Genomic DNA, 27776 nt, shown 5'->3' on the forward strand with positions numbered 1-27776 from the left:
AAAAAAAATGTGTAGACTAGCATAGGGGTGGGCGATATTGAAAAATATAATATCACAATATTTTTCAAGCAGTATCACGATAGACGATATTTATCACAATATTTTTTCATGTCGGTTATTATGGTTATTTTTCAAGTTACTTAACAGTACAACCACCTATAAGGTAACAAAAACTAAAATAAAAAGGAGTAACAGACCAAAATACAATTTCAAGCTGGTTTTAATTCTGCAATGAATCCCTGAATGAACAATTCAACAGGAATTTTGATATGGCTTCCTCAGTGTTCAAGTAGGTAGGCCTACACCAGGGGTGGGGAACCTTTTTCCTCTCAAGGGCCATTTCAATTTCGGATCTAACCTCATCTAGGGGGGTTTGGGGGCATGCACCACCAGGAAGATTTTTTTTTAAATGTTGAAGTTAAAAGCATCAATCTGGTGCACTTTGAGAGCAACATGAAGAGATCTATGGATACATCTCTCAACACCCATATGAAACAGAACTGCAAGTAGATTTTTTTCTTTATGAATATTTTACAAATCACTTCCCTTTTAAACTGTATTCTTGTTTATTAATAACAACTTTTTTTTACTGTCATATTAGTATTGTATACCTGTTTACTTTATTCTCTTATTTTTCTATAACTATAATGATCATATAAAGATGTGCCTTTACCTCACTGGTTGGAGAAAAAGCTTCTTATATTCTTTAGCATAGCTAGCTAACCAGATGCTAATAACAACAAAGTTATTAACTGTATGATCAGTATGACAGATGAACAGATCGCCACTGGGCTTTCAACTGAAGGCACAGCCACGCAAAAACTGCGGCATGTGTACAGCTCCTTATGGGTATTGCAATTTGTGAAGTCCCGGCCCGGAACCGCGTTCTGGTGCTCTCCGTTAGAACTACACTCCTGTCAGACGAGACATATACCACGTGATGACACGTTAGGCTCATGTTGGGTTCAAGGACCCTGACCTTGGCCAGGAAAAACAAGCTTGTTTAATTATTTTGCGGTCTAGATTTCTTGAATTTTTTTCTTTTTTGCGTGTGTTTATAAATTACCTCGAGGGCCGTACCAAATCGTCTCGCGGGCCGTATACGGCCCGGAGGCCGGAGGTTCCCCACCCCTGACCTACACCCTACACAACAAACGTTAACACTGGTTTCTTCACCAAGTAAAGTGCACTCTCTTGCTAAATAAAATAAAATATTCAAGGCATAGTTTCTCAGTATAAAAATGCACTTTCTGTTTTAGGTAGCACTAGCAGTGATGTAACAACATCAATAAACATGAAAAGGAGAGTAAAACATAACTAACTTTAGACTTGAAGTGTAATCAAAGACTTTAGCATAACTGAACATCTGTTTCAAAAGGGAAAAACAATATAAATACCTTATTGATAAAATAAAATATAAGCCGACAGAATCAACCAAGACAATAAATGAAGTGCAATACTGTCTGAATCCTGACTAGACAGCTTGGTTTTTACTAACCGTTATCAGTATTTAGTTACTTCGGCATCATTTTGATGATCACAATTAAGTCACGATAAAATAGGTTAATTTTGTCGTAGTTGGTTTCCACCACAGTATTTACATTGAAATAAGCCCCGCCCCCTCTCCAGCGCGTCCTGTTTGAATAACAGGAGTAAACACAGCTGACAGCCACGGTGAAACTCCAGCGGTTAGAGCGATGAGAATATTCGCATCGCGTCCGTTGTGAACGCAGCCTAATGCAGTTCAGAAATCACTGTTCTGACGCTTTTAAAGCAACTTCGAGATTTTAACAGTATCAGGGGCACACAGGCCATGGTGACTGAGTGACTCTCTGTATCACGATAGATATGATATCTCTGAAAAGGCATATCGTGGAGACCTAATATCGTCTCTACGATATATATCGGCATATCGCCCACCCCTAGACTAGCATATTAAATGAAGAGGAAAGCACACGTTAAAAAAAATTAAAATCAAATGAGTACAAGTCCATTATAAAAACAAAAAATATCATTATTATGAAAGAGAACATAGTAAAAGTGCAGCCAGTGATAACAATAATTCATTGTAAAATAAAAGTGTATATAGCGCATACTATTACATGAACAAACTGTTATTGTGATTATGAAATATTTTACATTATGATACACAAATATTGAAATAAGAATAGAAACAAATAATAAATTAAATTGGCAATCAAATAGAACAAAGTACATTTACAACACCGAACAAAGATAAAAAGGAAACCTACATTTAATCTATGATTATTATACACATGTGTGTATATCTAGATACACATGATGCATATATATTTGTAAATACTACATTTTAGTTATTACTGTTATAACCTTTAATACCAATATAAATTATTATAGTTTAAATATAAAACATAGTGGGAATAAGCATGTGGTCTGTTTAACAGAAAGCTCCATTCCATATATTAATGATGGAGCGTGGAGGTTGAGAAGCTGCTCTGTAGTGCGATGGTACGTCAGCGAATACTTCTTCACTGATTGCCGCATGGCAGCAGTGGGAACAGGCGATATATGTCCTAATAACATATAAACATTGTGATTGAAATAACTTATTGGTCTTGATTTTTCATGTTTTTATCTTCGTTTGTTTCTATATCTAAATTGTATTCATCTTCAAAGCAGCAAAGATCTCAAAAACAGTGAGAAGGCTAAACGCGAAGCAACTGAACAAGAAAGATTCAATGGGAGAGACTGTTCTGCACAAGGCATGCAAAAGGAGAGATCTGGCTGAGGTCAGGGCGCTCATTGAAGCGGGGATCAATGTCAACACCAAGGATAATGCAGGTTTGTCACAGCTTGGACACCTAATCACTTCTATATTCTGGTATCTGTTTTACTGTAATGAGTACATGTTCATTGACAGGCTGGACAGCTCTCCATGAGGCTGCTAATGTTGGTGATAAGGCAGTGGCTGAGGAGCTGTTGAAGGCTGGAGCTGATGTCAATGCTAGAAGCGAAGATGGGGTCAGCCCACTGCATGATGCTGTTTCCGGTAGACACTACCAGGTGAACTAGTGAAACTAGAGTACAGCTTTTGGTCACACATTCCACATAGAGGAACAAAGTCCTGGCATCAGTCTCTGGCTAGATTCTGCTCTCACTGGCATTGATCAAATTTGGCACTTGGTGAAAGAATTAAGCATTTAATAAAACTGTTAATTTTCTTATGTTTGCCTCTTTTCTCTTTCTTTTCTTCTGGGATCAACAGTTAGATTTGCTTTTGTTCCAGCAATGTCTGGACCGGACCGATTGACATTACAGCCTCTGTCCAAAAACAAAGAGAATCCCATCTTGATCATTTAGTTTTAGGGTTGGATGTTAAGCCAATTTTGTTTTACAGCATATTGTATCAGCTGTGGTTTTAAATGATGTCAATCCCTGAGTTTTCTTATAATTAGAACGGCTGCTATTAATCACCCTGCCTCCATTCATCAAAAGAGTGTTTTTTTTACCCAAAAGCTATAAGAGGTTCCAATTCCTGATTGTGTGTGTGTGTGTGTGTGTGTGTGTGTGTGTGTGTGTGTGTGTGTGTGTGTGTGTGTGTGTGTGTGTGTGTGTGTGTGTGTGTGTGTGTGTGTGTGTGTGTGTGTGTGTGTGTGTGTGTGTGTGTGTGTGTGTGTGTGTGTGTGTGTGTGTGTGTGTGTGTGTGTGTGTGTGTGTGTGTGTGGGTGGGTGGGTGGGTGGGTGGGTGGGTGTACGGGTGTGTGTGTGTGCGCGTGTAGGTAGTGACGCTTCTCCTCCAGCATGGGTCAAACAGCAGTCACAGGCAGATGGGGGGCCTCAGTGCAATGGACATGGCGACGGAGGAAAAAATGAAAGAGCTGCTCTCTCTCGGAGTGTCTTCTGTGATACGTGAGCAGCCTTGTCAGGGCCCTGCACAGTACAGACAACCAGGTGAGCAACCTTACAACACTGTGTACTTCACAACTCTCTGTGGAGCAAATGTGATGCCCATTGTTGGGCAACAAAACACACAGTAACTTTGTGTGTTTTTACTGACTAGTCATGATCATATGATTCTTTCAATTTGTGGATAGGCCTGTCGCGAATAATTGACTTATCGTACGTTAACTAAAAAGGAACTCGATAACTTTTCTGAGCTCGATAAATTGCTGTTTACATGCGTGTTTGTTTACATAAGGATGTGACCAGCATTTTAGCCAGGCGCGCTGTGGCTGCCGGTAGAGTGGCCGGCAGACACAGCGTGCCGGGCCGGCAGAGACCACTCTACCGGCCCGGCACACTGTGAGGGGCGGGGCTCACACACAGCCAGGTCAGGACACTCCGCGTGCAGCAGTGTGTAGCAGCCACATTAATAATAAAGAGACAAGCACGAGACAACGTGTGACTTACTCGAGGGGAATTTTAAGTTAAATGGAATTGGTTGCAAAACCTACACATCTCCGGTGTGGGAATATTTTGGATTTAAGCAAAATCAACAAGGCGAACCTACGGACTTGAATGAGCCGGGCGGTGTGTCGCATTTGTTTTAAAAAGGTAGCAACAAAAGCTAGCAATACGACCAACCTTAAACTGCACCTGAAACACAACCTACCCATTCCGTGTTCCCAGCTGGGAGCAAACGGCAGCTGGAGATGGAGAGCCCCCACCTTCCCGACTTACTTTATTTTCACAAATGCAATTGCGTGTTTTGGAGAGCTCTATTTTCCAGCCTGGGTCTATTTAATTTATTGTTTTGGTTGTGTATGATTTATTTAATACATTTTTTATAATTTAATTTATTTGTTTTATTTATTATATATAATTTATATATTTAAATATTATTTCATTTGTAATGTTGAATGTTCAATAAAAAAGGATGTACCGTAATTTTCAGACTATAAGGCGCACCTGAATATAAGCCGCAGCAGCTAAATTGAATGATGTGTACATATATAAGCCGCACTGGACTATAAGCCGCAGGTGTTTTAATGTTTAATTACCATATGTAAGGGTTCGTGCACAGAGGGGATTGTCGGGAAAGAGATGGCTGTTTGAGGAAGCTCCCATTTATTAACATTTCAACAAACAAGTTGCATATTTGCATAACGTATTCAAGTGTTACCATTTAGTGCAATCGTAGCTACAGAACATGTACTGTGCTGTGTAAACTGTACTGTATCACATAGCGTTTCAGACACACAAACTTTTCAACTTTCAAACTTAAACGGTGCGCTCCCAGTGCACGTAACGGCAGTGATCTACAGCAGCGGTTTTCAACCAGTGGTACGGGGACAAACTGTCTCGCTCTCGTAATGTCTGTCTGTCTTGCTCTCGTTCTGCCTCTCGTACCACTCTCGGTTCCACTTTTACTTTTGCGCGCTACCTGTCTCACTCTTTTCCGGCCTCCAGCTTTTACTGCTGGAACCCGCCGCTTAAAGGTGGGGGGCGCGGACCGGCCATAGAGCCCATAGAGTTAAAGGTGGTGGACTGTAACCTGTAAAACCCATAGATTTAGGAGGTCCCCTAGTGGCCGTTAGCTGTAAAAATCCATAGATTAGCCGCACCGTTATATAAGCCGCAGCGTCGAAAAATGGGAAAAAAGGCGCGGCTTATAGTCCGAAAATTATGGTACTTGAATTATCAGTGCATGACATTAAGGATTTTGGGAGATGGCCCTGAGCCCAAAAGAGATTGCCCTGAAAAATGCGCGCGGATGAAATGACGCACGAAGGGTTTGGGGGGCTTCCCCTTAGAAAATGTAGATTTTTGCAGGTCTTAGATCTATGCTGTCTGGTGCATTCTCTAGACTGAATTATAAGATGAACCGCCACAATATTATATTTTACAATTTCAATTTTATTCTTCATTTCACTTGTTTGTTTGTTTGTTCTTGTTTGTGTTTGCTCGCTTGCATGCCCTGCATGGCTATAAGAAATACTTATAGCTACTTACATCTGATGAAGGCAAATGCCTTCCCAGATGTAAAAAAGTAGAAAACATTACATTCAGTTGTAACTGCCAAAACAAACATTATTTACACTATTATGGCTCCTGTTAAAAATGTTTGTAATGTTATCTACTGTAAGTTGGTCGAATGAATGCCTCCTCATCCGGAAGCTGACTGAGCAGACCCGAGCAGCAGTCAAGAGGAGCCGAGCGCATCCGCGAAGCATACAAAATGGCGACGTCAGAGTTCCCGTTAGCCGGCAAATCTAAATCTCCGGTCAAAATAATTTCCCTTTAGCGCAATACCGCTTCAGTTGCGCCACTTATGTGACAGACAAGAAGAGTATGTGACAGACAAGAATAGTCAATTCTAATGTCTAACACTTAATGTGGAGAAAGAGATGTCCTGTATGGCTTGATTGTGCGTTGATCTGTTGGTAATGCCTCGGGGTTCCGGTGGGCATGTAAACAAATGCATAATGCTGCGCTATACTTTGTGGCCTCACCCAGTTGCATAGCGACACTTATTGTTTAGGTGTCTTTTAATAAGCAGGTAGTCATATCATTATCTTGAACTAGCTAGATCTGATCAATATGGACATAAACGCGAGTGAAGTCTAATCTGACGGGAGAGAGAGATCAGCTGCTGCTGACGAGTCGACACGCAGCTCTGCATGATCACATGCAGCGGTGAGCGGACAAAACACACACTTCAGGTTAGAATATCACACGTAGCTATTTTAATCACCTCTCAAACTACCTAAACTAGTTATAGATATGTTTAGTTTTACTGTCGGGTCACTCATTACTGGATCCGCGAGCTGCATGATACTGGCATAATAGATTTCCCGATGGGGCAACCAGCAGGTGAGGCTTCATTGCCCAAGCTAAATACTAGATGGCCCCGGGCCATCGGGCAGTCGTTAATGTCGAGCCCTGATTATTATTATATATTATCATTATGTCAGTGGTCTGAAATGGTATTACAACGGTGCCGACAATATAATCATTTATCGCAATAATTTCCGGGAAAATGTATCGTCCAAGAAAATGATGTAATGATCGTGACAGGTAGGCCTGTCACGATAATTAATTTTGTTGGACGATAAATTTTTCTGGAAATTATTGCGATAAACGATAATATTGTCGGCACCGTTTTAAGACATAATGATAGTATATAATAATAATTCAAGTACATCCTTTCAAACATAACTTTTTATTGAACATTCAACATCGCAAATGAAATGTGAAATAATATTAAAATATATAAATTATATATAATAAATAAAACAAATTAATTAAATTATAATTAATTAATTAAATCACACAACCAAAACAATAAATTAAATAGTCAGGCTGGAAAACAGAGCTCTTTCTCTCATATATATAAATAAATAAATAAATAAATAAATATGAGCACACATTATCTCACAAGCAAAAAAAAACTCCTTAAAACAACAGTCAAGTGTACAGTCCACTGTCAAAAACCCAGATGCCTCAACAGGCCATATCCAAATCTGTTTTTCTAAGTTTTCGAGCAAGGAACACCAACATGTTTGCATTGTCGGGCGGGGGCTCTCCATCTCCAGCTGCCGTGTTTGCTCCCAGCTGGGAAAACGGAATGGGGTGGTTGTGTTTTAGGTGGTTTAAAATGCGTGGTATTGCCTGCTTTTGTCGCTACCTTTTTTAAACCAATGCGACACACCGCCCGGCTAATTCAAGTCCGTAGGTTCGCCTCGTTGATTTGGTTTGAATCCGAAATACTGCCACACCGGAGAATCGAGATGTGTAGTTAGGTTTTGTAACCAATTCCATTTCACTTTAAATTCCCCGCGAGTAAGTCACACGTTGTCTCCCGCTTGTCGCTATATTATTAATTTGGCTGCTGCACGTGCACGCGGAGTGTCCTGACCTGGCTGTGTGTCAGCCCCGCCCCTCACAGCGCGCCTGGCAGCCACAGCGCTCCAGGCTAAAATGCTGGTCACACCTTTATGTAAACGGCAATTTATCGAGCTCAGAAAAGTTATCGAGTCCATTTTTATTTATCGTACGATAAGTCAATTTATCGATTATCGCGACAGGCCTAGTGACAGGCTTATTTGTGGATCTCTTTAGCTGGAATCTTTTGAAGTGTCAAATGTGCCCCCAATCTACATGACAACCATAATGTATGTTAATGTGAGCTGTTCAGAAATCCTGAGATTTAAGGCTTGCACAAAATGAAAAATCCTTAGATATTAAAAACAAGGTTTGCCAATAGTGTCAGTAATATGTACTGACACTAATTTGCTAGTGTATTATTATGATAACTTGCAGAGTTTATAAAGTATCAAAAGTTGCAACCAACAAACTTGTTTTCTATATAGTTGAAGTTAAAGCTGATTTCACTGCAGTGTGCCCTTAATTCTGATCAGTGAGCAGAGTCCAAACTGTTTTAACTATGTTTACTATACTTAAAGTTGTTCACACTAACTACAAAATATAACTTTTTCCCCCAAATTGATTTTTTTTCTGCGAATAATGTTCAAATTCAATGTATTGCATGGTACAAGTTAACAAAGCCTTAAGACTTGTGATTTATTTCAGTTGTGGTTTAAAGCTGAGGTTTCTCTCAGGTGAAGTGTCTTCTGAGGCTCCGTGCCACAACAGCATCTCTGCCAGCTGCAGTAACGCATTAAGTGTACGACCCGGAGACTTGGGTGACGGAGACGGAGTCAGAGAGCCTGGTGACATTCAGCCGAAGAAGAAAGACACCGCCACGGATAATGTGAGAGCTTTTTACACTTCCATTACCTCTATACTCAAATGTGCTTATGTGTAAACTGATGCTGGATTCAATGTAAATAGACAAAAAAGGTATTTTTTTACCATTTATGGCACCAATTATTTGCCTTTCCTCCTTCAGGGACATGCAGAATTGTTGCTTTGAAAGTTTAACTGTTTTTTCGCGTTGATATGTGTTTCTCACTAATTATCTTCTTTTAGCTGAGTCATGCAGTGGCCACAAGAGTGTTTTTGGAGGAGACGGACAGGAAACAGAGAGATGTTTCGTCTTGGCCTCTGATTGATCTGGAGGATGCAGGTAGAGCAGCCAGTGAAGTAACTGGTCACAAAAACCATTTACACGCCACCGTAATGTTAGAAGTATACCTAACAAGCAATACTAATGCAAATGACAGGATACGCAAATTATTGTCAGCTTGGTTTCAAATGGAAGAAGGCAGAATATTGACTTGTGCTTTTTTTTAGGCAGATATCATGCTGCTCTGACACAGTTACAGGATGGGCTGAATGAAGCGCATAACCAACAGCAGTTGGAGAAGGATGACCTTGAACAGAAATTACGGTCAGTTCAGGAACTTCTTTCATTGAGGATTTAAGTGGAGCATTGCAAGCCAGAAGCGAAAAAATATTGTGTACACAATGCTTTCATTTCCAGAACATGGCAAAGTGACACAACATACTTATAGTGCATGCTATATACAAGCAGTACATATTTATAAATAGAAATAAGGTCTTTAAATGGTATTTCTTTCAAATGTCTTCTCAAAGGAGTAATTATTCTCTCAAGTAATTCAACTTTATCAGCCGGACAGACACAGAGCAGACAAGCAGTGGCAACGTGGAAGTAGCTGCAGCAATAGCAGCAGCAAGCAATGCAAAAAGAGAGATTTGGCAGGTTAAATAGAGCGGCATACTAAGGAGACTCTGTTTGGTTGGTTGTAAAGCGGCAAGGGGCGTTATGTATGAATGCATCATTAGTGCTCGAGTTGACTGCCTGAACTAGCTCACAGGCTTCACCCCATTGGAGGCATGCCTAAAGAACGGTCTCACAAATAAAACACATTGGAAACCATTTTCTTCTAATATAATCCTGATGTCTTTTAATCTGTCTATCATATCACCTTAAGGTAAACAAAAATACTTTCTAAGAATTCTATGAAATATATCCACACATACAGATGGAGCACTAAATTTCGGACTCCAGCTTACAGCTTCCTGTCTACCACCAGCCAAAGACCAGTATAGAGGAATGTTAAGCCCTCCCACTATTTTCCATGAGGGCGTTGCCAGATTTTCAATTTCAGGTTTTAACCAGGAGATGGCGCTTCATTCACAAATACAGAAAGACAAGTTTCATGGACTTTCAGTTGTGTTTTGAAGAGCATTTTAACACATCAATATTTTAGATCAACTAAAGTATATCTAATCTTGTAATTCAATAATATATAGTCTTTATATATTAAATAATCATAATTATAATGTAAATGTTTACATTACACTTCTTTATTTGTTATGCTCATACTTTTACCTTTACAATTGTTTGCTTTAATATGCAGTATATTTTTTGTATATTTTTGTGTTTGCTTCCTCCTGCTCCCTTTCGGACACATACTGTATGATTTATTATTATTATTAATATGAAGATATTATTAAGATAAGATAAGATGGTACTTTATTGATTGAACATTTTAGTTTAGAATGTGCTGTCCCACGGTAATTCAGAAGGCTCACAGGTTATGGGATTAGTTTTGTATCATAAAGATAAAGCAACACTTTCTCAGAATAAAGCAAAACTATGAGTTTAAAAGAGAGAAAAAAACGAAGTCAAGCAAAATAAAATATAAGTTGCAAACAAATCATTTGTGTAATCATGTAAACTATAAGTCTTTTTTCTTTGTTTTAACATAGGTTTTTGTTTGCAGTTCTTGTTTCTTCTTTCTCAATGATCAGACTTTTGCTCTCTCTGCAGCTTTCTCTTTTGCGCTCCCTCATTTTTTGTTTGAGATTTTGACACAAACATCCCAGGTGGGCGGGACTTTCAGGGGTGCGTCCCCATTGGCTACTCAGTCTTTGAGTGAAAGCCCACTACACCATAGATCATACAGTGCAACTCATGCAGCAAACTCCGGAGTCCACTCGTCCACGTTAGTGTCGATGCCTCCTGGGGAGTTTTCATGAACATATCAGACTTATCTTATGGATTGCTGTGCATTATACTTGTGATGTGTAGTTCATACTTTATTTCAACTTTAAATATTTTAATACCTGAACACACTGCTGCTGTTCAATAATTTCCCAATTTGGGATTGATAAAGTGTCTGTCTGTCTATTTATTAGATTAAAAAAACACATCTATGTATTTTCAAGCTAAAGGTGATACACAATATAAACTGTATACTGTTATTTTTTCAAAGACATGTTACATTTCAAAAGCATATATTGCTATTTTTAGACAAACAATTAAAGACTGCTTTAATTTAACAAATTCTGCAATATAAAAGTGCAGATTTGCTTTATTAAACAGAGCAGACCTAGGTTGCATACCAACACAATTAGGAACATGCTCACATCTCACTATGTTGGTCTGAAGAGCTGAAGCATTCATACACAATGGATACAAACTGTGTTGTTTCATTCTATATCCTGTGAGAACATGATATACATTTAGCATTAAAAACTCAACATACTATTCCTAGCCTGAGGAAGATCTGAATAATCAACAGATTTGAATGCAATCTCTAACATTTTCATGTAGAATAAAGACAAAAGAGTGATTATACAAATTACATTTATTGAAATTTGAACCAGAAGATGAAGTCTCAAAGAATGTTTTAAATAAAAGGACATAAAACAAAAAGGTGGATAATAATACAATCTATTAAATGTATATGTAAAGACATTTTGTCAAATGAAATGACACTGAGCAGGTGATAACAGTAACGCCAGCGTGGATGAAGTTGGTGCAGTTCTTTCTAAAACTAATCCCATAACAGGTCACATTCCGACCATTATTTAAAACAATACTGTAGGTGCTCTCCCACCGTCTACAGTTTGATTTGCATAGAGGGAGCTATGTGGCTGAATGGCCAGCGATTAGGTGTGGCGCATTTATCATAGGTGATCAGAGCTAACTGCCTGCCGTCAGATTTCATTTAAAAAACAGGTCTGATTTTAAGCTTCATTCACAAATACAGAAAGACAACTTTTCCAGCACTTTCAGTTGTGTTTTGAAGAGCATTTGAACACATCAATATTTTAGATCAACTAAAGTATATCTAATCTTGTAATTCAATAATATATAGACTTTATATATTAAATAATCATAATAATAATGTAAAGGTTTACATTACACTTCTTTATTTGTTATGCTCATACTTTTACCTTTACAATTGTTTGCTTTAATATGCAGTATATTTTTTGTATATTTTTGTGTTTGCTTGCTCCTGCTCCCTTTCGGACACATACTGTATGATTTATTATTATTATTAATATGAAGATATTATTAAGATAAGATGTTACTTTATTGATTGAACATTTTAGTTTAGAATGTGCTCTCCCACGGTAATTCAGAAGGCTCACAGGTCACATTCCGACCATTATTTAAAACAATAGGTGCTTTCACACCGTCTACAGTTTGATTTGTATAGAGGGAGCTCTGTGGCTGAATGGGCAGCGATTAGGTGTGGTGTATTTATCATAGGTGATCAGAGCTAACTGCCTGGCGTCAGATTTCATTTAAAAAACAGATCTGATTTTAAGACTATTTCTGCGCTCATAAAGAATGATAAGAATAAGAATAATGCGTATTGAACTGGTTTCATTAATTCGTGAGTTTATTTAACACTAGAACCGCCAATCGGGTGAATTTGTGTGATGTGTGTTGTGTGTGTGCAATGTAACTTTGTTTCAATAAAATATTAAAGTCTCCCAGTCCGTGACTTTTCCTGAAAGTGTGTTATGTAGCACCCTATGTTGTTACACATTGCACTCTAATAGCGGGATTTGACGGGTTTAGATAGGCCCATACAAAAATCTCTGGCGGTTCTAGTGTTAAGGTAATTAGGTACAGTAGAAGCCCTTTTTAAGAGATATAAATATTACTTTGAATATGGATAAATACTAGGCTATTTATTATTATAAACGTTAGTTCTTAACATCTATCACTGTGTATATTACCATTCTTTAATTAAATGCTTGATAAGTGCATGCAGATAAGTACAGTAAAACACGTACACAGATACATTATTTTGTATTTTTGTTGAACAATGACAATTTCACTTTCCACTATGTCCACCTTTTAGTTTGCACAACCAATGGCAGAACTTTATGGAGGCCTGTAATCAGTCGACTACAGGTGTCTTGGGTCAGTCTTGTCTTCAAAAAATCCTCTATCGCTTGCATCAGCTCCTGCTTCGAGCCTGGTTTAGCCTCCTTCCGAATGTAGTCTTTCATCAAGTGCCAGACCAACTCGATGGGATTCAAATCCGGAGATTCGGGTGGAGTTTTAACCCAGTTTATTCCCTCCGCCGCAATTCCAGCTGCAGCCGCGCTGTGTTTCGGGTCATTGTTTTGGAAGAAGCGGTGATCTGACCCAAAATGTTCCCTGATGTATGGACCGGCAGCTTCCTTGATGATACTGTTTTCAAAGTAGATTCTGTCCATGATTCCTTCAAAGATAACCAAAGGGCCTGGACCGTGGCGCGAAATCAATCCCCAGACATGCAACTCTATTGGATGTTTCGGTTGAGGCTTTGCAACAGAATGGTCCTTCTTGTTGAAACTGAACCTTGCAAAGTGTTCCAGAGCTATTGTGGATTCATCCGTAAAAAGCACATCATGCCACGTTTCCCAGACTCGATCCACTGGAGGGCTTGTCTCAGCCTTGCTTCTTTGTTGTGAGCTCTGATCATTGGAGTGAAACTGGTCCTGCCATATTTCCAGCCAAGTTTTCTCCTGGCCTTGCGTATGCTGCTCAGTCCTAGCGAAACCCCAAAGTCCGCCTGAATTTTCCGCTTTACACCATGAGCCGTGAGCTCGTCGTCAGCTTTTGTCGCATTCTCGATCGCAGTCACGATATTGCTATAAAAGAAAAAGACAAAAGCCATCAGGGAAATGCAGAACTGTCTCATACGGTATCATCTGTTTACGATACGTGCTATACTATTAAATAAGGTAGGCTACTTACTGTTGGAGTTTTCTTGGACCTGAGCGGCGGGGTGGTTTCTCCTGAAAGTGGTTTCGCAGAGTGCTTTGTGAAACTTCTATGCCAAGGCTTGCAAAAAGTTCTTGGATTTCTCTTGTTGATTTTCCATTTGCCCGCATGACACGAACCTCCTGGGACCTCTCTCGGTTGATGCGTGTCATCCTTGCTGTAATAATAATACGTAATAAGCCGGTTACGCAAATTAGTAGCCGACAAAAGTAGGTGCGGCTGTATACAGCTATCCTATTGGTGCGTCTATAGACGCACCAATAGCAATCCAGGTGCACGAACACCATGTACGATTCACAGATAAATAGAGTGCATAACTTGCTTTTGGCACAACGTCTTTTTTGTGAATCAAGGAAGAACGCACAACCTCTTTTTTTGAAGAATGGATTCCAGCAATTTTTACCAGACCCGGAGAAAACGTCTTGCACTGGTGAGCTGACAGATTGTAAATAGGCCTAACCTATACTCTGCCCTTTAGACCTACTTTATGTGTGATTATTTGTTAATTTCACTTGTGTTTATGTCTAATCGTGTTATATTCTTTATTCCTAATTCCTATAGTCCGCCCCGCTGGTGGCTGCAAAAAAAGTGAAGCCGTCTCCTGCGCCAAAAAAAACAAGCAAAGTCAGACTTGTTAAAAAGAAAGCGGTACGTACTATTGGCCCTCATTGTCAATCATTAATACTTACACCATTTCTCTGCTATACAATATATTGTTTATTTCCATGTGACCACTGGTATTCATATTGTTTTTTCTGTTTCCTATCAGGCCATCACACTTGCTCTGCTACCGGCGTCTGCTTCGTGCACGGCTAGATTGGGTGACGCAGAAATTCGTGCACTTAAAATCTGGTTGACCGCCACGGAGGAACAAGTGTCCGACCTGACTCAAGAGCGGGACGCCATGAGGATTATGCAGCAGACTGCAGAGTCGGAGCGGGCTGCCATTACGTTGGCACAAAAGACTGCAGAGTCGGAGCGGGCTGCCATTACGTTGGCACAGAAGACTGCAGAGTCGGAGCGGGCTGCCATGAGGTTGGAACTGCAGCAGCTGAACACGAGCGCCTACCAACCCAGGCGACTGTTTGGGTTCGATGTGGAAGACGCAGACCCACAGCCTATGCAGCAAGATGTGCCAATTCCGGCCGCTCCCATACGGACAGTGCCAGCGGCCAATCCAGCGGTCACTCCGGGGTCCGCAGCAACACCACGACCGTCGGCCACACCTGATGCGCCCACACCTGATGCGCGCCCACCTGATGCGCCCACCATCACCAGGGCAGTTTCCTCGGATCGCGAGGACATGTTCTTCGAGGACTGCTTCCAAAAGGGACAGCGTCGCCCTGAGAAATTTGCGGGGGATATGTTCATGGCCATGTTGCCATTTGAAACATATGAGAACATGGTCAGAATAACTAACTGGAGCGGGAGCAAAGGGAAAAGGCCCCTTCCCCTCAATGTAAGGCAGACACTTGAGTCCAGTGTCTCCCGTCGGTTCCCAGGCCTGACCACGGACCAGTGGCATAAAATTAGGAACCGGGTAAACGAGAGACTGAGGAGCCCACGGAAAACGGATCCAGAAACACCTCGCCCTGGTTTCCGCCGCAGATAGGCATAGATAGGCCGCAGATAGCCTATGTATATGTTTGTATATATTATAAGATTCAGATTTGTTACGATATAATATTTTGTTAAATAAAAACATGGTGATGTTATGTAAATGTATGATCCTATCTGTGACATATCTTAACAATATTACACTCGTAAAAATAAATGGTAGACATATACAATTGTTTCCTCTTTTTATTTCTTCTGTACTGTATGGTGAATTGCCCTAATGTGGGACATTTTTTGCATTTCAGACTTCTGGAATATAGGCTATTGCGATATGAAGCCAATACAATAAATCAAAATCCAGTACCATTCTGAAATCCCCAGTATGTGTCCTAATCAGGGTTGGGTTGTAACGGAATACATAAATCAGAATACTAAAATCAAGTAGGCTAACTGTATTCAGCTCGCGTTACATTTTAAAAAACGACTAATCTGATTACAGTTACTTTCGTAAACCTGAAGTGAATACATTTTGGATTACTTATTGGAATTATTGGTGGAAAGATTTCCTCACAACATTTAATATTCATTACTAAAGGAACAGCCGAATCATCACAGCGCACAAAACCTAATAATTATAAGCCTGAATTATATAACATTTTATACCTAAAACATAAAAGCCACAATAAATAAATCACAATTATTCTAGTTGTTTTTACCTCCCGTATTGCTTTCAACCCACCAGCTTTTATAGTGTTGTTACGTCACTAACTGTAAGCTTGTCACTCAGAGTAACCTACAGTTGATTTAGCTGCTGGAGAAGAAAGATCAGGGGGGGATGTGGGGAGAGAGCTGTGGTTGATGGGCCATTAGTTATGTCTTGCCTTTACTGAAACGAGGGGAGGCAACTATTTTAAATAACTATAGGCCAATCTCTAAATTGTCAGTTCTGGCTAAAGTGCTCGAACGAGTGAGTGAGCAAGTAAAGGAGTTTTTATGTAAAAATGATATCCTGTCTAAACATCAGTCAGGCTTCAGAAAGAAACATAGCACCATCACTGCCACAATGAAAGTGGTGAATGACATTACTAGTATTTTAGATAATAAGCAGAGTTATGCAGCTCTATTTATTGACCTTTCCAAAGCGTTTGACATCGTTGATCATCGATCTTAAAGCAGAGGCTACTCAGTATTGGCATATCCAGCCATGCAGTGGGGTGGTTTGTGAACTACCTCTCTGAAAGGTCCCAATGTGTTCACTTTGATGGGCTGTCTTCTGAGTGGTTAAAAATTTCTAATGGTGTACCACAAGGTTCTGTTTTAGGTCCACTTTTATTCTCCATATATATCAACAGGTTAGGTGAAAATGTGGATGAAGCTACTTTACATTTGTATGCGGATGATACCGTGATGTATTGTGCAGGTCCCTCCATTCAGGAGGCGGTTGTTAAATTACAGGCTGTTTTTAACACTGTTCAGACTCAGCTCTCTGAACTAAAGCTTATTTTAAATGTGGATAAAACCAAGGTAATGCTCTTTTCAAAAGCTAAAAAGACACCAGGGCCTGTTTTAGATATTGTAACTACGCAAGGAATAAAACTTGAAGTGGTTACCTGTTACAAATACCTTGGTATCTGGCTTGATGACTGTCTCTCTTTTAAACTGCATGTCACTAACCTGCTAAAAAAGCTGAGGGTTAGACTAGGTTTCTTTTACAGAAACAAGTCCTGTTTCTCACTTGAGGCCAGGAAAAGGCTAGTCACTGACGTTTTTACCTGTACTATGGTGATCTGTTTTATATGAATGCACCGGCCAATTACCTGATCAAGTTAGATGCCGCCTATCACAGTGCACTGAGATTTGTGACAAACTGTAAAGCATTAACCCATCATTGTACCCTGTATGCAAGGGCAGGTTTGCTTTCACTAACTGTACGGCGGCTCAATCACTGGTATCTTTTTATTTACAAAGCAATGTTAGGGAAACTTCCATCCTACATCTGCTCCCTGATCTCACGGCGTATTGTAAATGGCTACTGCTTGAGATCGAATGCTGTGGTTGTATTAAATGCCAACTGCTAGGACTGTCTTAGGGAATACAGCTTTTAGATGCGCAGCTCCGCTAACTTGGAACAGTCTGCAAAAGGAATGGAAGTTGAGCAGTTTGGTTCCATTACATGTTTTTAAAGCAAGGATAGATGCTATCCAATCGGAAACTGTTGGTATCTGTAAATGCTACGAGCTATACAAACTGTAGTCAATGTAAATATGCCATATGATGTCCTCTTTGTTTTTCTGTCATGTTTGTATTCATGTTGGAACCTACTTGCAGCAGGTCACCATTGAAAAAGAGGTCAATGATCTCAATGGGTTTTCACCTGAATAAATAAAGGTTTTGAATTGAATTGAATTGTGTAAATACACAGCTGAGAGCTGCCGTTTCATTCAGACTGTTTAAAAAATGGTAACAACGGACTATTTTTCTTAGCGGATGCATGTCAATTTAAATCAATACATACATCTATTTTGTAAATCAATAAAAACATTTTCTAAATCCATAAAAGCATTTCAATTAATATTGGGAGTCATGTCGTTACTTTGTTGAGAATGTGGCCATGTAATAAGCGGGATAATTTGCAGCGACTTGTTCCTTATGGGGAAAATAACACTCTTCATGCTCAAGATCCCTCCGCTGCGCGTTGGGATCCTGATCTGCCAACGAGGCTCCATTAAAATATAAATAGTTTTAGTAAATTACTGAGTTTAGGCATGTTAATAACGTTTTAATGAAGTTGAATACAGTATATTCATATGTGTCAGTGATTTCATGTAAATTCGGCGAACATAAACATAAATGATCGTGGTGAAGATGATGATTAAATTAGGATTAAAAATCGAGAGCCGGGCTGCATTTCCTCCCGTTCGTTTTTTTCGACTAAACAACATTATTTTGTTAAATAACAACATGGTGATGTTTTGTAAATGATTACATGTCTCTTATTTAGCACAGAGTATGATATCCGTGACATATGGATCTTAACAAAGTTCCGCTGTACATCCAGCATACTGTATCTGACTTTATTTCACATGAGCTCCAGTGTGGAACACCACTGCACCTCCTGGTGGATCAATGATCCATTGCAGCTGGCTTCATTATAATTACATTTATCTATCACGGGGGCGGTCTCAAGTCAAGCTGGAGGTTTTCCCTTGAGCGAGGGCAGATCACGTACCAATCACGGCCCTCGCGTTTCAAACTGTCCGAAATGAGGTGCTACATCTGTACAGTATAAAGTTTCCTCTTCACCTTACCTGCATCTATTTGGCCTGCAAAAGACATTTCTATAAAGTTAATTAAAATATCTTGATTGATTGATTTTTTTTAATTGGTTGCTGGAATTTTGATCAAAGAAAACGACGATGAGTTAAAATGGTATTTGAGGATCAATAGTTTAGGAATTCATATTTTGTAACTTTACTTTAGCAACCAATTTCACTCTCAAATGCTTCACTGTGATCTGAGGACTTGCTGAGTCCAAACAAAAGGCATCTTTACAGAGTGTGGAGATAAGACACACAAGTGTTTCTGGTAGGTTCCCATGTAGAAAGGCTTAGTCTTTATCATAGTGGCCTTTGCAGCATGTCATCCCCTCTTTCCATTTCCTGTCTATCTCAAGCTGTATCTAATAAAGGCAGGAAAAGCCAAAACCAGATGGAAGTGATAACCAAAATACAAAGAAAACACAGGTGTACACAAGTTAGCCAGCTCAACACTTACGAAATGACCAGAAGTACTGTTTGATTCTCTGCAGGATGGTGCCCGACCCCCTCCGGCACCGCTTGCTGAACAGTCGCCTCGTCTCCCTGTCTTTGTGTCAGAGGACGTTGGTGGAGCTCCTCCAGAAGCAAGTACACTTGGAAGAGCTGTGTCTAACCGCCAAGGCCAGATTTCCAATTGATGAAAGCAGAGCAGGAGAGACACAGCAGCTAAATCCACCAGACCGACCACAACTCTCTGACCTCATTCAGAGGGGGGTCATTCCCTCCGGAAGTGCTATAGAGCTGGTGTTGAAGGTTAGGCAATGCTCTTCTCATCAAACTATTTATTAACCATGTTCTCTCTACAGTTGTCACCTGACCAGTTGTGTAAACCACATTTACTCAAGTACTGTACTTAAGTACAATTTTGAGATACTTGTACTGTACTTCAGTCTTTAAATGTTTTGCTTCTATGTACTTCTACTCCACTACAATTCAGAGGTAAAAAGTGTACTTTTACTCCACTTCATGTATTTAATACCTTTAGTTTCTTTACAGATGTGGATGAATGATGTGACATATAATCAAGTGTTAAGTCAGACTTTAGTTCCGCCTGGAGTAAATTCACAAGCTACCCTGCAGTATACAAAGTCATTACAACTAGCTGCATCTTTACCAGCTTTGAGAACACTTTAATGATCAATCATTATAAAACATATGAGAGAGATGGACCAATCCGCAGAATGAGTACTTTTACCTTTGGTACTTTAAGTAAGGAGAGCAGCAGCAACATGAACACAGTGGCAGCAGCAGCAGCAACATGAACACAGTGGCAGCAGCAGCAGCATTAGCGAGGCAGAGGCAGAGGCAGCAGACCTGGCAGCTTAAATAGAGCGGCAGGTCTAGGAGAATGTGATTGGTTGGTTGTAAGAGGGACGAGGCGCGTCAGGTGTTAATGTCTCATTGGTGCTCCAGTTGACTGCCTGAACTAGCTTGCAGGCTTCGCCCATATCTGAGTACTCCTCCCACCTCTGCACCTGACACTTATTTGCCGACAACCTGAATAAATAAAACCAATATCTTTCCCAATGACATGAAAGGCAATAAGATAAGATGAGAAGGGGAAATGCAGTTTTCCACTCTGTTATTGTATACACACACACTAGAAATACATGCATAGGATCTAGACTTGGAACGGGCAACTCTCCACCTACCCGTATTTTTCCGTTCCTAAGCCAGGTCCCTACAGACTAAGCTACTGACCCCTCAAATGATGTAACTTTGGGAAATGTTTGATTGCATGACATGTTTGATTGTGGCGACTAATAACAATGAATGGCTGCCATTGTACAATTGACTTACGATCAGGGCCCTTGACATTAAGTTGCTGCAATTTGATATAAAAATGCAAAAAAATGAATGCCTACCATCATCATCCCACAAGGCCACAGCACAAGGTTCCCTCCTGTTCACCACCACCTGGTAGACCCCCCACACACATAGACTGTAATACCCCTGATGTGCAATAAAACTGTCTGAAAATATAAAACTGTGCAATATATAAATGTCTCTGTTGCGGGACAGATAAAGGATTTCTGATTCTGTGTCTGATTCCTCTGCAGGGTCAATGGCACCTTGCTCTTCTGCTGGATGATGGCTCAATAAAGGACAGCAAAGGCAAGCTGCACCTGACTCCAGAACGCTGGTTGGAGTTCATCCTCAGTGACAACATCCCTGTCAGCTCAACGCACGCCTGGGACAAGGTTAGACACCAGACTGCCTTCATACCCTCACTGCACTCAGAACAGGAGAATGGCTGCTGAAAAAGGAAATACTCCCATCTATCTTGTTTTTTATTATTACTAACACAAACACCCTGAAGCCTCTGGCCATGTTCGGACAGACTGTAGTGCCCTTCATCCATTCCTAAGAGAAAACAACAGGGGGGTCCTGATGGAAAAGTAAAAAATCACTTCTCATTTGATTCTTTACAGCTGTGCAGTGTTTTAGCATCTGAGGAGCCATGGAACTCATTGATCTATTACAGTGTCTCGCCTTCTTGGCTATACCTATAACCAGGGTTAGACGGGTTACTTGTATTCCATTACCATAACTAGTCACATGTCAAAAAATGTAATCAGTAACCTAATCTGAGTATCAAAATATAAAAGTAACCTGATTACTTTCCGTTAATTTTGGATTATCTCAATATCAAATGCAACGTAAATAATAAACAAGAGAAAATAAATAACAATAAGATGTTTTTTACTTCAGTGTATGCAACAATTAACCTTAGAAAAGAAAAAAACAAGATAGTTCCTACAAAAAATGTAGTAACATTCATAATTTACAAATGCTATTTAAGCTTAATGCATTAATTAAAAGCATAGACTGTATTTTTGTTTAATAAATTATTTGTTTACTTACTGCATTAAAAAATAGATATACTTAAAATAAAGACTAATTAAAGTAGCCTAAATATAAACCATAAAGAAAATTAATTAGTCACATCTACCTATAATAAATCGATCTTTATTTCAAATTGTATTGCAATCCTGCTAGTAATATCAATTTTTTTTTATGTAAAAGTAATCTGATTAGTTTTTTTTTTTAATGTAATTGTAATCGAATACAGTTACCTTTTTTTGTATCCTGATCACATAATCTTGTTACATGTAATCCGTTACTACTCAAGCCTGCCTAAAACAACATGGACACACCAATTCCCCCTTTACTTTAGGGGTGTTTTACCTTTGGACAAAAGCAGGTCAATTGGGAATGACATGCAACAGAGGTAACGAGGGTCATTACAATCATATTATTTATTATACCTCCTAACCACTTTGTCTTTGTTAAACTCTTAAATTATTTTCCATTTGCTTTGTTCTCAGCAAAAGGCATAATACCAACATTAGAAACCAGGTCCTCTTTATAATTTTGCTGTAGATATTAATCTTGAGTATGAATCCAGCTGTGACTATCTAGTCCCACCCTCAGATAAAAACGTGCTGTGATATTGACTGAATCCTGTCATGTTCCCCCAAACAGAATCAGCTGCATTGCCAAGAACACACACAAGGCATTTGCTTTGGTATATAACGGTGCATGCATGAACACAGTAAAATAAGTTAAGATCAAAAACGGAATTATTATAAAACAAAATATTATAAAAACTCTTAGAAATCAAAAACGGTATCTACAAAAAAGGGAAATACAATAAGGATATTATAGATTAAATATGAAAAAAGTGTGCAGTATATCTAAATTGGAAGTGGATGAGCTGTGCAGTTCTTAAGGGGAGAAATTGTGTAGAAATGTGCAAAGGTTAACGTCATGGTCTATAAGGAAAGACAAGGTGTTAATGTTTTGAATAGTTTCTATGGGAGTAGTTAAATAACAACTCTTGGAGGACTCTAACCCACAACTGTTGAATTTGACTGGCTATCCACATTATGTGGCCTGCCGATATGGCCACTGTCATACAGATCATAAATCAAGGCCCTTGATTGGTCTCTGTGTGTCATTCAAGCTCGGGATAACCTCAGCTCAGATGAGGTAAAGGACTCTCACAGTGTTTAGATAGTTAACTTAGTCTAAGTTCTCAGTGGGTCTCAAACGGTGTGGTCACCTTTTATGTAAACACATATTTCTATTTGAGAGGGTAGTGATTGGTCTATTGGGGAACCTTTTTCCTCTCAAGGGCCATTTCAATTTTTTCAACATCCTCCGAGGGCCGTACAAATGATTGACCTCTGCTTAAAAATACTAAAATCACAGCCCATTCATTTGGTCTTTCTTTCATGCTGTGCAAAGAAAAAGCAACCTCTTAATCCAGATATCTTACCATGTCTCGCGCATGCATTCACATGCACGGTTGTGGCATGACCACCAAAACAGAAAGATATGGACACAAGATGTGTGCAAATGTATTTAGTTTCCTATCCATGTGAACATGATTTAAGTGTGGGGGGGGGACACCTAACCTCCCCATGCTCCCCCGGGAAGATTTTTTTTGTGTATGTTGAAGTTAAAAGCATCAATCTGGTGCACTTTGAGAGCAACATTATGAGATCTATGGATACATCAACATCCATATGAAACAGAACTGTAAGCTGATTTTTCTTTATGGATATTTTACAAATCACTCCCCTTTTAAACTGTATTCTTGTTTATTAATAACAACTTTCTTTTACTGTCATATAGTATTTTATACCTGTTTACTTTATTCTCTTGTTTTTTATAACTATAATGATCATATAAAGATGTGCCTTTACCTCACTGGTTGTAGAAAAAGCTTCTTATATTCGTTAGCATAGCTAGCTAACCAGATGCTAATAACAAAGAAGTTATTGACTGTATGATCTGTATGAAAGATGAACAGATCGCAACTGGGCTTACAACTAAAGGCACAGCCACGCAAAAAGTGCGGCATGTGTACAGCTCCTTATGGGTATTGCAATTTGTGAAGTGCCAGAGTCGCGTTCTGGTGCCCTCCGTCAGAACTGCACCCCTGTCAGACGAGACATAATACCACGTGATGACACGTTAGGCTCGTGTTGTGTTCAAGGACCCTGACCTTGGCCAGGAAAAACAGGCACTCGCTTGTTTAATTATTTTGCGGTCTAGATTTCTTTAATTTTTTTCATTTTTGCGTGTGTTTATAAATTACCTCGAGGGCCGTACCAAATGGTCTCGCGGGCCGTATACGGCCCAGAGGCCGGAGGTTCCCCACCCCTGGTCTAATGGATAGTGAGGTGGGCTGAAGATCGGAAGGCTGTGAGTTCAAATCCCGCCAGGAACACCACCACTAGTGTGCCCTTGAGTAAGGTACTTAGCCCTTAGTTACTCCAGGGAGAATGTCCCTGTAATCGGTCATTATAAGTCGCTTTGGATAAAAGCGTCAGCTAAATGAAACGTAATGTAATGTGATTGGTAAAATATGCATGAATAAATAAATAAAAAGTTAACTAGGTGAAAAAAGGTAAGATACACTTTTAAAACTTGTTGAGAGCTAAAACTAGTCTTTGCTGCTGCCTCAAAGAGGAGCAGGGAGGAGAGGAGAGAGACAGGAGAAGCTGATTCAGGAGCACAGACACACTCATAACTATAAATGAACCAAAAATAAATTAATAAACAAGTTTCAGTGTTTTTTTCATATTGGAAATGGTATGTTATTGGTTATGGCCATGATTTTATGATTATTGAAATCGTATACAGTTCTGCTTAATATAGGTGTTTCCATAGATCTAGTCTCTTTATTTTCCCCTCAAAATGCCCCAGATTGATGCATTTAATTCCAAAAAAAAAGGAAAATCTTACCGGGGGAGCATGCCCCCGGACCCCCCTAGAGGATTTGAGGTCGACCCACACTTAAAATCACATAGATAGGTTCCTAAATACATTTATAAATACATTAATTGTTTTAACTAGTAACCCATTTCCATATGTTTATGTGTGGGGTAGTAGTCAATAAATAAACATGTTGTTAAAACTCACGCGTTTTCTTCTTCTTCCATAACCGGTGACTTCCGGTGGCATGCAGTGAAGGCGTCTAGTTCGCAGCCAACTACCCCTCAAAAATATGCATTAAGTGACTTTTTCAGAAGGATCAAACAGCTTTAAATAAAGCGTTCGGAAATAATAATATCGAAGCGCATTTTGACGTGTAATTTGTTTTTACCACACGCCTAGTCTGATCACACAGGGCCAATTGTTTGTTCAGCCTCGCGGATGCCGACCACGCGCAGCACCCTGATGGATCCTGAATCGCTTGGAAAACTCATAAGAGATATAGTTCGAGAGGAGATCTCTTCTGCATTGGAGGATAAATTAAAACCAATACAGGACTCCCTATCCAATCGCCAAGTGACAGCGGTGAACAGCGCCTGCAAAATCCAAACAGACAGTCGCCTGACTCAATTAGAGACTACGACTACAAACTGTTACAAAGTTCAAAGGAAAAATGGATTGAGGTCCACGGAGCCTCCAAAAGACCTCTAAAAAACGCAAGGTCAGGAAGTCAATTCGTACTCCAGTACCGGCCCACACAGCCATGGTACCGCGCTCTAGTACCATCCCACACAGCCATGGTTCCGTGTTCCGGTTCCATGCCCAGCAGCAATGGTCCATGCTCCAGTACCGGCCCACACAGCCATGTTTCCGGCTCCAGAACCGGCCCATACAGCCATGGTTCCGGCTCCAGAATCGGCCCATACAGCCATGATCCAGGCTTCTGTTCCGATCCCAGCAGCCATGGTTCCGGCTCCAGAACCGGCCCACACAGCCATGGTCCAGGCTTCTGTTCCGGTCCCAGCAGCTATGGTCCCAGCAGCCATGGTTCCGGCTCCAGTTCCAGCCATGGTTCCGGCTCAAGTTCCAGCCATGGTTCCGGCTCCAGTTCCAGCCATGGTTCCGGCTCAAGTTCCAGCCATGGTTCCGGCTCAAGTACCGGGCTCAGCAGCCATGGTCCCGATTCCAGCACCTCGTCTCCTGTTGGCTCTCCGGCCGACGCCAGCTCCCCGTGTTCTGTCGGCGTACCGGCTGACGCCAACCCCCCGTGTTCTGTCGGCGTACCGACCGTCTCAAGTCTCCTCTCAAGTCCCTTCTCGAGTCCCCTCTCGAGTCTCCTCTCGAGTTCTCTCTCAAGTCCTCTCTCAAGTCCCTTCTCGAGTCTCCTCTTGAGTTCCTTCTCAGGTCCCCTCTCGGGTCCCTTCTCGGGTTCCCTCTCAAGTTCCCTCTCGATTTCCCTCTCAAGTCCTGTCCCGCCGACTACTGTTCTGCCGGGGGTCCTGCCAACCCCATGTCCTGTTTCGTTGGGGGTCCCGCCGACTACTGTTCTGCCGGGGGTGCTGCCAACCCTATGTCCTGTGCCGTTGGAGGTCCAGCCGACACCTGTTTCGTCGGGGGTCCTGCCAACTCAAAAAGAAGATGTTTAATTGCGGATATATTTATGATCCACGTCACGTATTCACTTTGGCGGCATTTCTTCCAGTTTGTCCAGAAGTCTTCTAATCAGGGCTCTATAAATAGAGAACTACGGCAGATGTGTAATATTTAACGCAGCCGAACCGTGTATTACAATGCCGTTATGTGATGACTTCCGAAGAGAAAAGCAAGAAAACTCGGAATAAAGTATTTATTTATTTATTTTTTAATGTTTTCCGATTTCATATCACATAAACACCATATCCCGACGTGCATTGCGGCTAAAACATCCAGGATTATGGGGTGTAGTTCGATGTTTTAGCCCAGTGTTTTTCAAAGTGGGGGCCCCGACCCTGAAACTAAGTATCTGCTCAGCTTTTGGAGCAAGTGAGAGCTAGTGAATATTTCGCTCTGCAGCTGGATGAGAGCACGGATGTAGCAAATATTGTTGTTTATATATGAATATAAATATGTTTATTGTTAATATTACTGTTGAATATTAGACAAAGGTTTGATCATTTTTGACCCCACGGGGTGAGATCTTGCGTGGAGCCCCAGATCGAGGGAGATTATCAGTGGTCTTGTATGTCTTCCATTTTCTAATAATTGCTCCCACAGTTGATTTCTTCACACCAAGCTGCTTACCTATTGCAGATTCAGTCTTCCCAGCCTGGTGCAGGTCTACAATTTTGTTTCTGGTGTCCTTTGACAGCTCTTTGGTCTTGGCCATAGTGGAGTTTGGAGTGTGACTGTTTGAGGTTGTGGACAGGTGTCTTTTATACTGATAACGAGTTCAAACAGGTGCCATTAATACAGTTAACAAGTGGAGGACAGAGGAGGCTCTTAAAGAAGAAGTTACAGGTCTGTGAGAGCCAGAACCCTTGTTTGTTTGTAGGTGACCACATTTTTTATTATTTTACCGAGGAATTTACCAATTAATTCATAAAAAATCCTACAATGTGATTTCCTGGATTCTTTCCCCCCATTCTGTCTCTCATAGTTGAGGTATACCTAGGATGAAAATTACAGGCCTCTCTCATCTTTTTAAGTGGTTGAACTTGCACAATTGGTGGCTGACTAAATACTTTTTTGTCCCACTGTATGTACACATGGTTTATGAATGGACTGCAGTAAGAACGTTCTGGAAACAAGTTATTGACATTGTATCTGAGATTATTGGAGTTCACATACCCTGTCTCCCAAGTATTGTATTGTTTAATAACGATTCTTCTCTTGACCTACAGAACCATCAGAAAAGGGTGCTTTTCGCTGGTCTAACAGCAGCCAAAAAAATAATTGTAATACGATGGAAACCCCCACATACTTTATTTATTAAGCAATGGATATCATCCTTCCATGACCTACTAATCTCAGAGCTGATCGGGTAATATCATTCATGTAAATTATGATTGTACATATACGCACACCTTGGTGCAATTGTAGATTATTAGGAGTCAATCTCAATTCAGCTTAAACAGATGAAATGTTATGTGGAAAAAAAGGTATGAATGTATTTGATGTGGATAAATTGTTATGCTATAATATAAATAATATATATAATATAATAGATAGATGAACTCAGACGATTGCTAACAAACATCAGGTAGGATTTTCTGTGA

General features: G+C 40.2%; 2 protein-coding genes and 1 long non-coding RNA gene across 7 annotated transcripts in view; 2 read left to right on the forward strand and 1 right to left on the reverse strand.

Annotated features, from left to right (window-relative positions):
* The window catches only part of LOC307039351 (uncharacterized protein), a 43899-nt gene that overhangs the window by 14369 nt on the left and 1754 nt on the right, over positions 1-27776 (forward strand). For 3 of the 5 annotated variants that reach the window (XM_079681323.1, XM_079681322.1, XM_079681326.1), the window contains 8 exons: positions 2656-2820; positions 2900-3042; positions 3759-3930; positions 8541-8692; positions 8911-9007; positions 9175-9271; positions 19287-19548; positions 20856-20996. In XM_079681323.1, the coding sequence (XP_079537449.1) occupies positions 2656-2820; positions 2900-3042; positions 3759-3930; positions 8541-8692; positions 8911-9007; positions 9175-9271; positions 19287-19548; positions 20856-20996 (1229 nt within the window). The remainder of the gene's footprint in view (positions 1-2655; positions 2821-2899; positions 3043-3758; positions 3931-8540; positions 8693-8910; positions 9008-9174; positions 9272-19286; positions 19549-20855; positions 20997-27776) is intronic. The other 2 variants (XM_079681324.1, XM_079681325.1) reach the window with 1 other exon arrangement.
* Positions 12665-14004, reverse strand: LOC307039367. The gene is made up of 2 exons (XR_013808208.1): positions 13895-14004; positions 12665-13788 (listed from the first exon to the last, which is right to left on the reverse strand). It is a non-coding gene; the product is annotated as an uncharacterized lncRNA (long non-coding RNA).
* On the forward strand, positions 13784-18294 carry LOC307039359 (uncharacterized protein). The gene is made up of 3 exons (XM_079681335.1): positions 13784-14351; positions 14483-14569; positions 14691-18294. The coding sequence occupies exons 1-3, from the start codon at positions 14304-14306 to the stop codon at positions 15531-15533; spliced, it is 978 nt and encodes a 325-aa protein (XP_079537461.1). The 5' UTR covers positions 13784-14303; the 3' UTR covers positions 15534-18294.

This window comes from Notothenia rossii (assembly GCF_949606895.1).
Source record: "Notothenia rossii genome assembly, chromosome: 5".
In the NCBI taxonomy this organism is placed as follows: domain Eukaryota; kingdom Metazoa; phylum Chordata; class Actinopteri; order Perciformes; family Nototheniidae; genus Notothenia; species Notothenia rossii.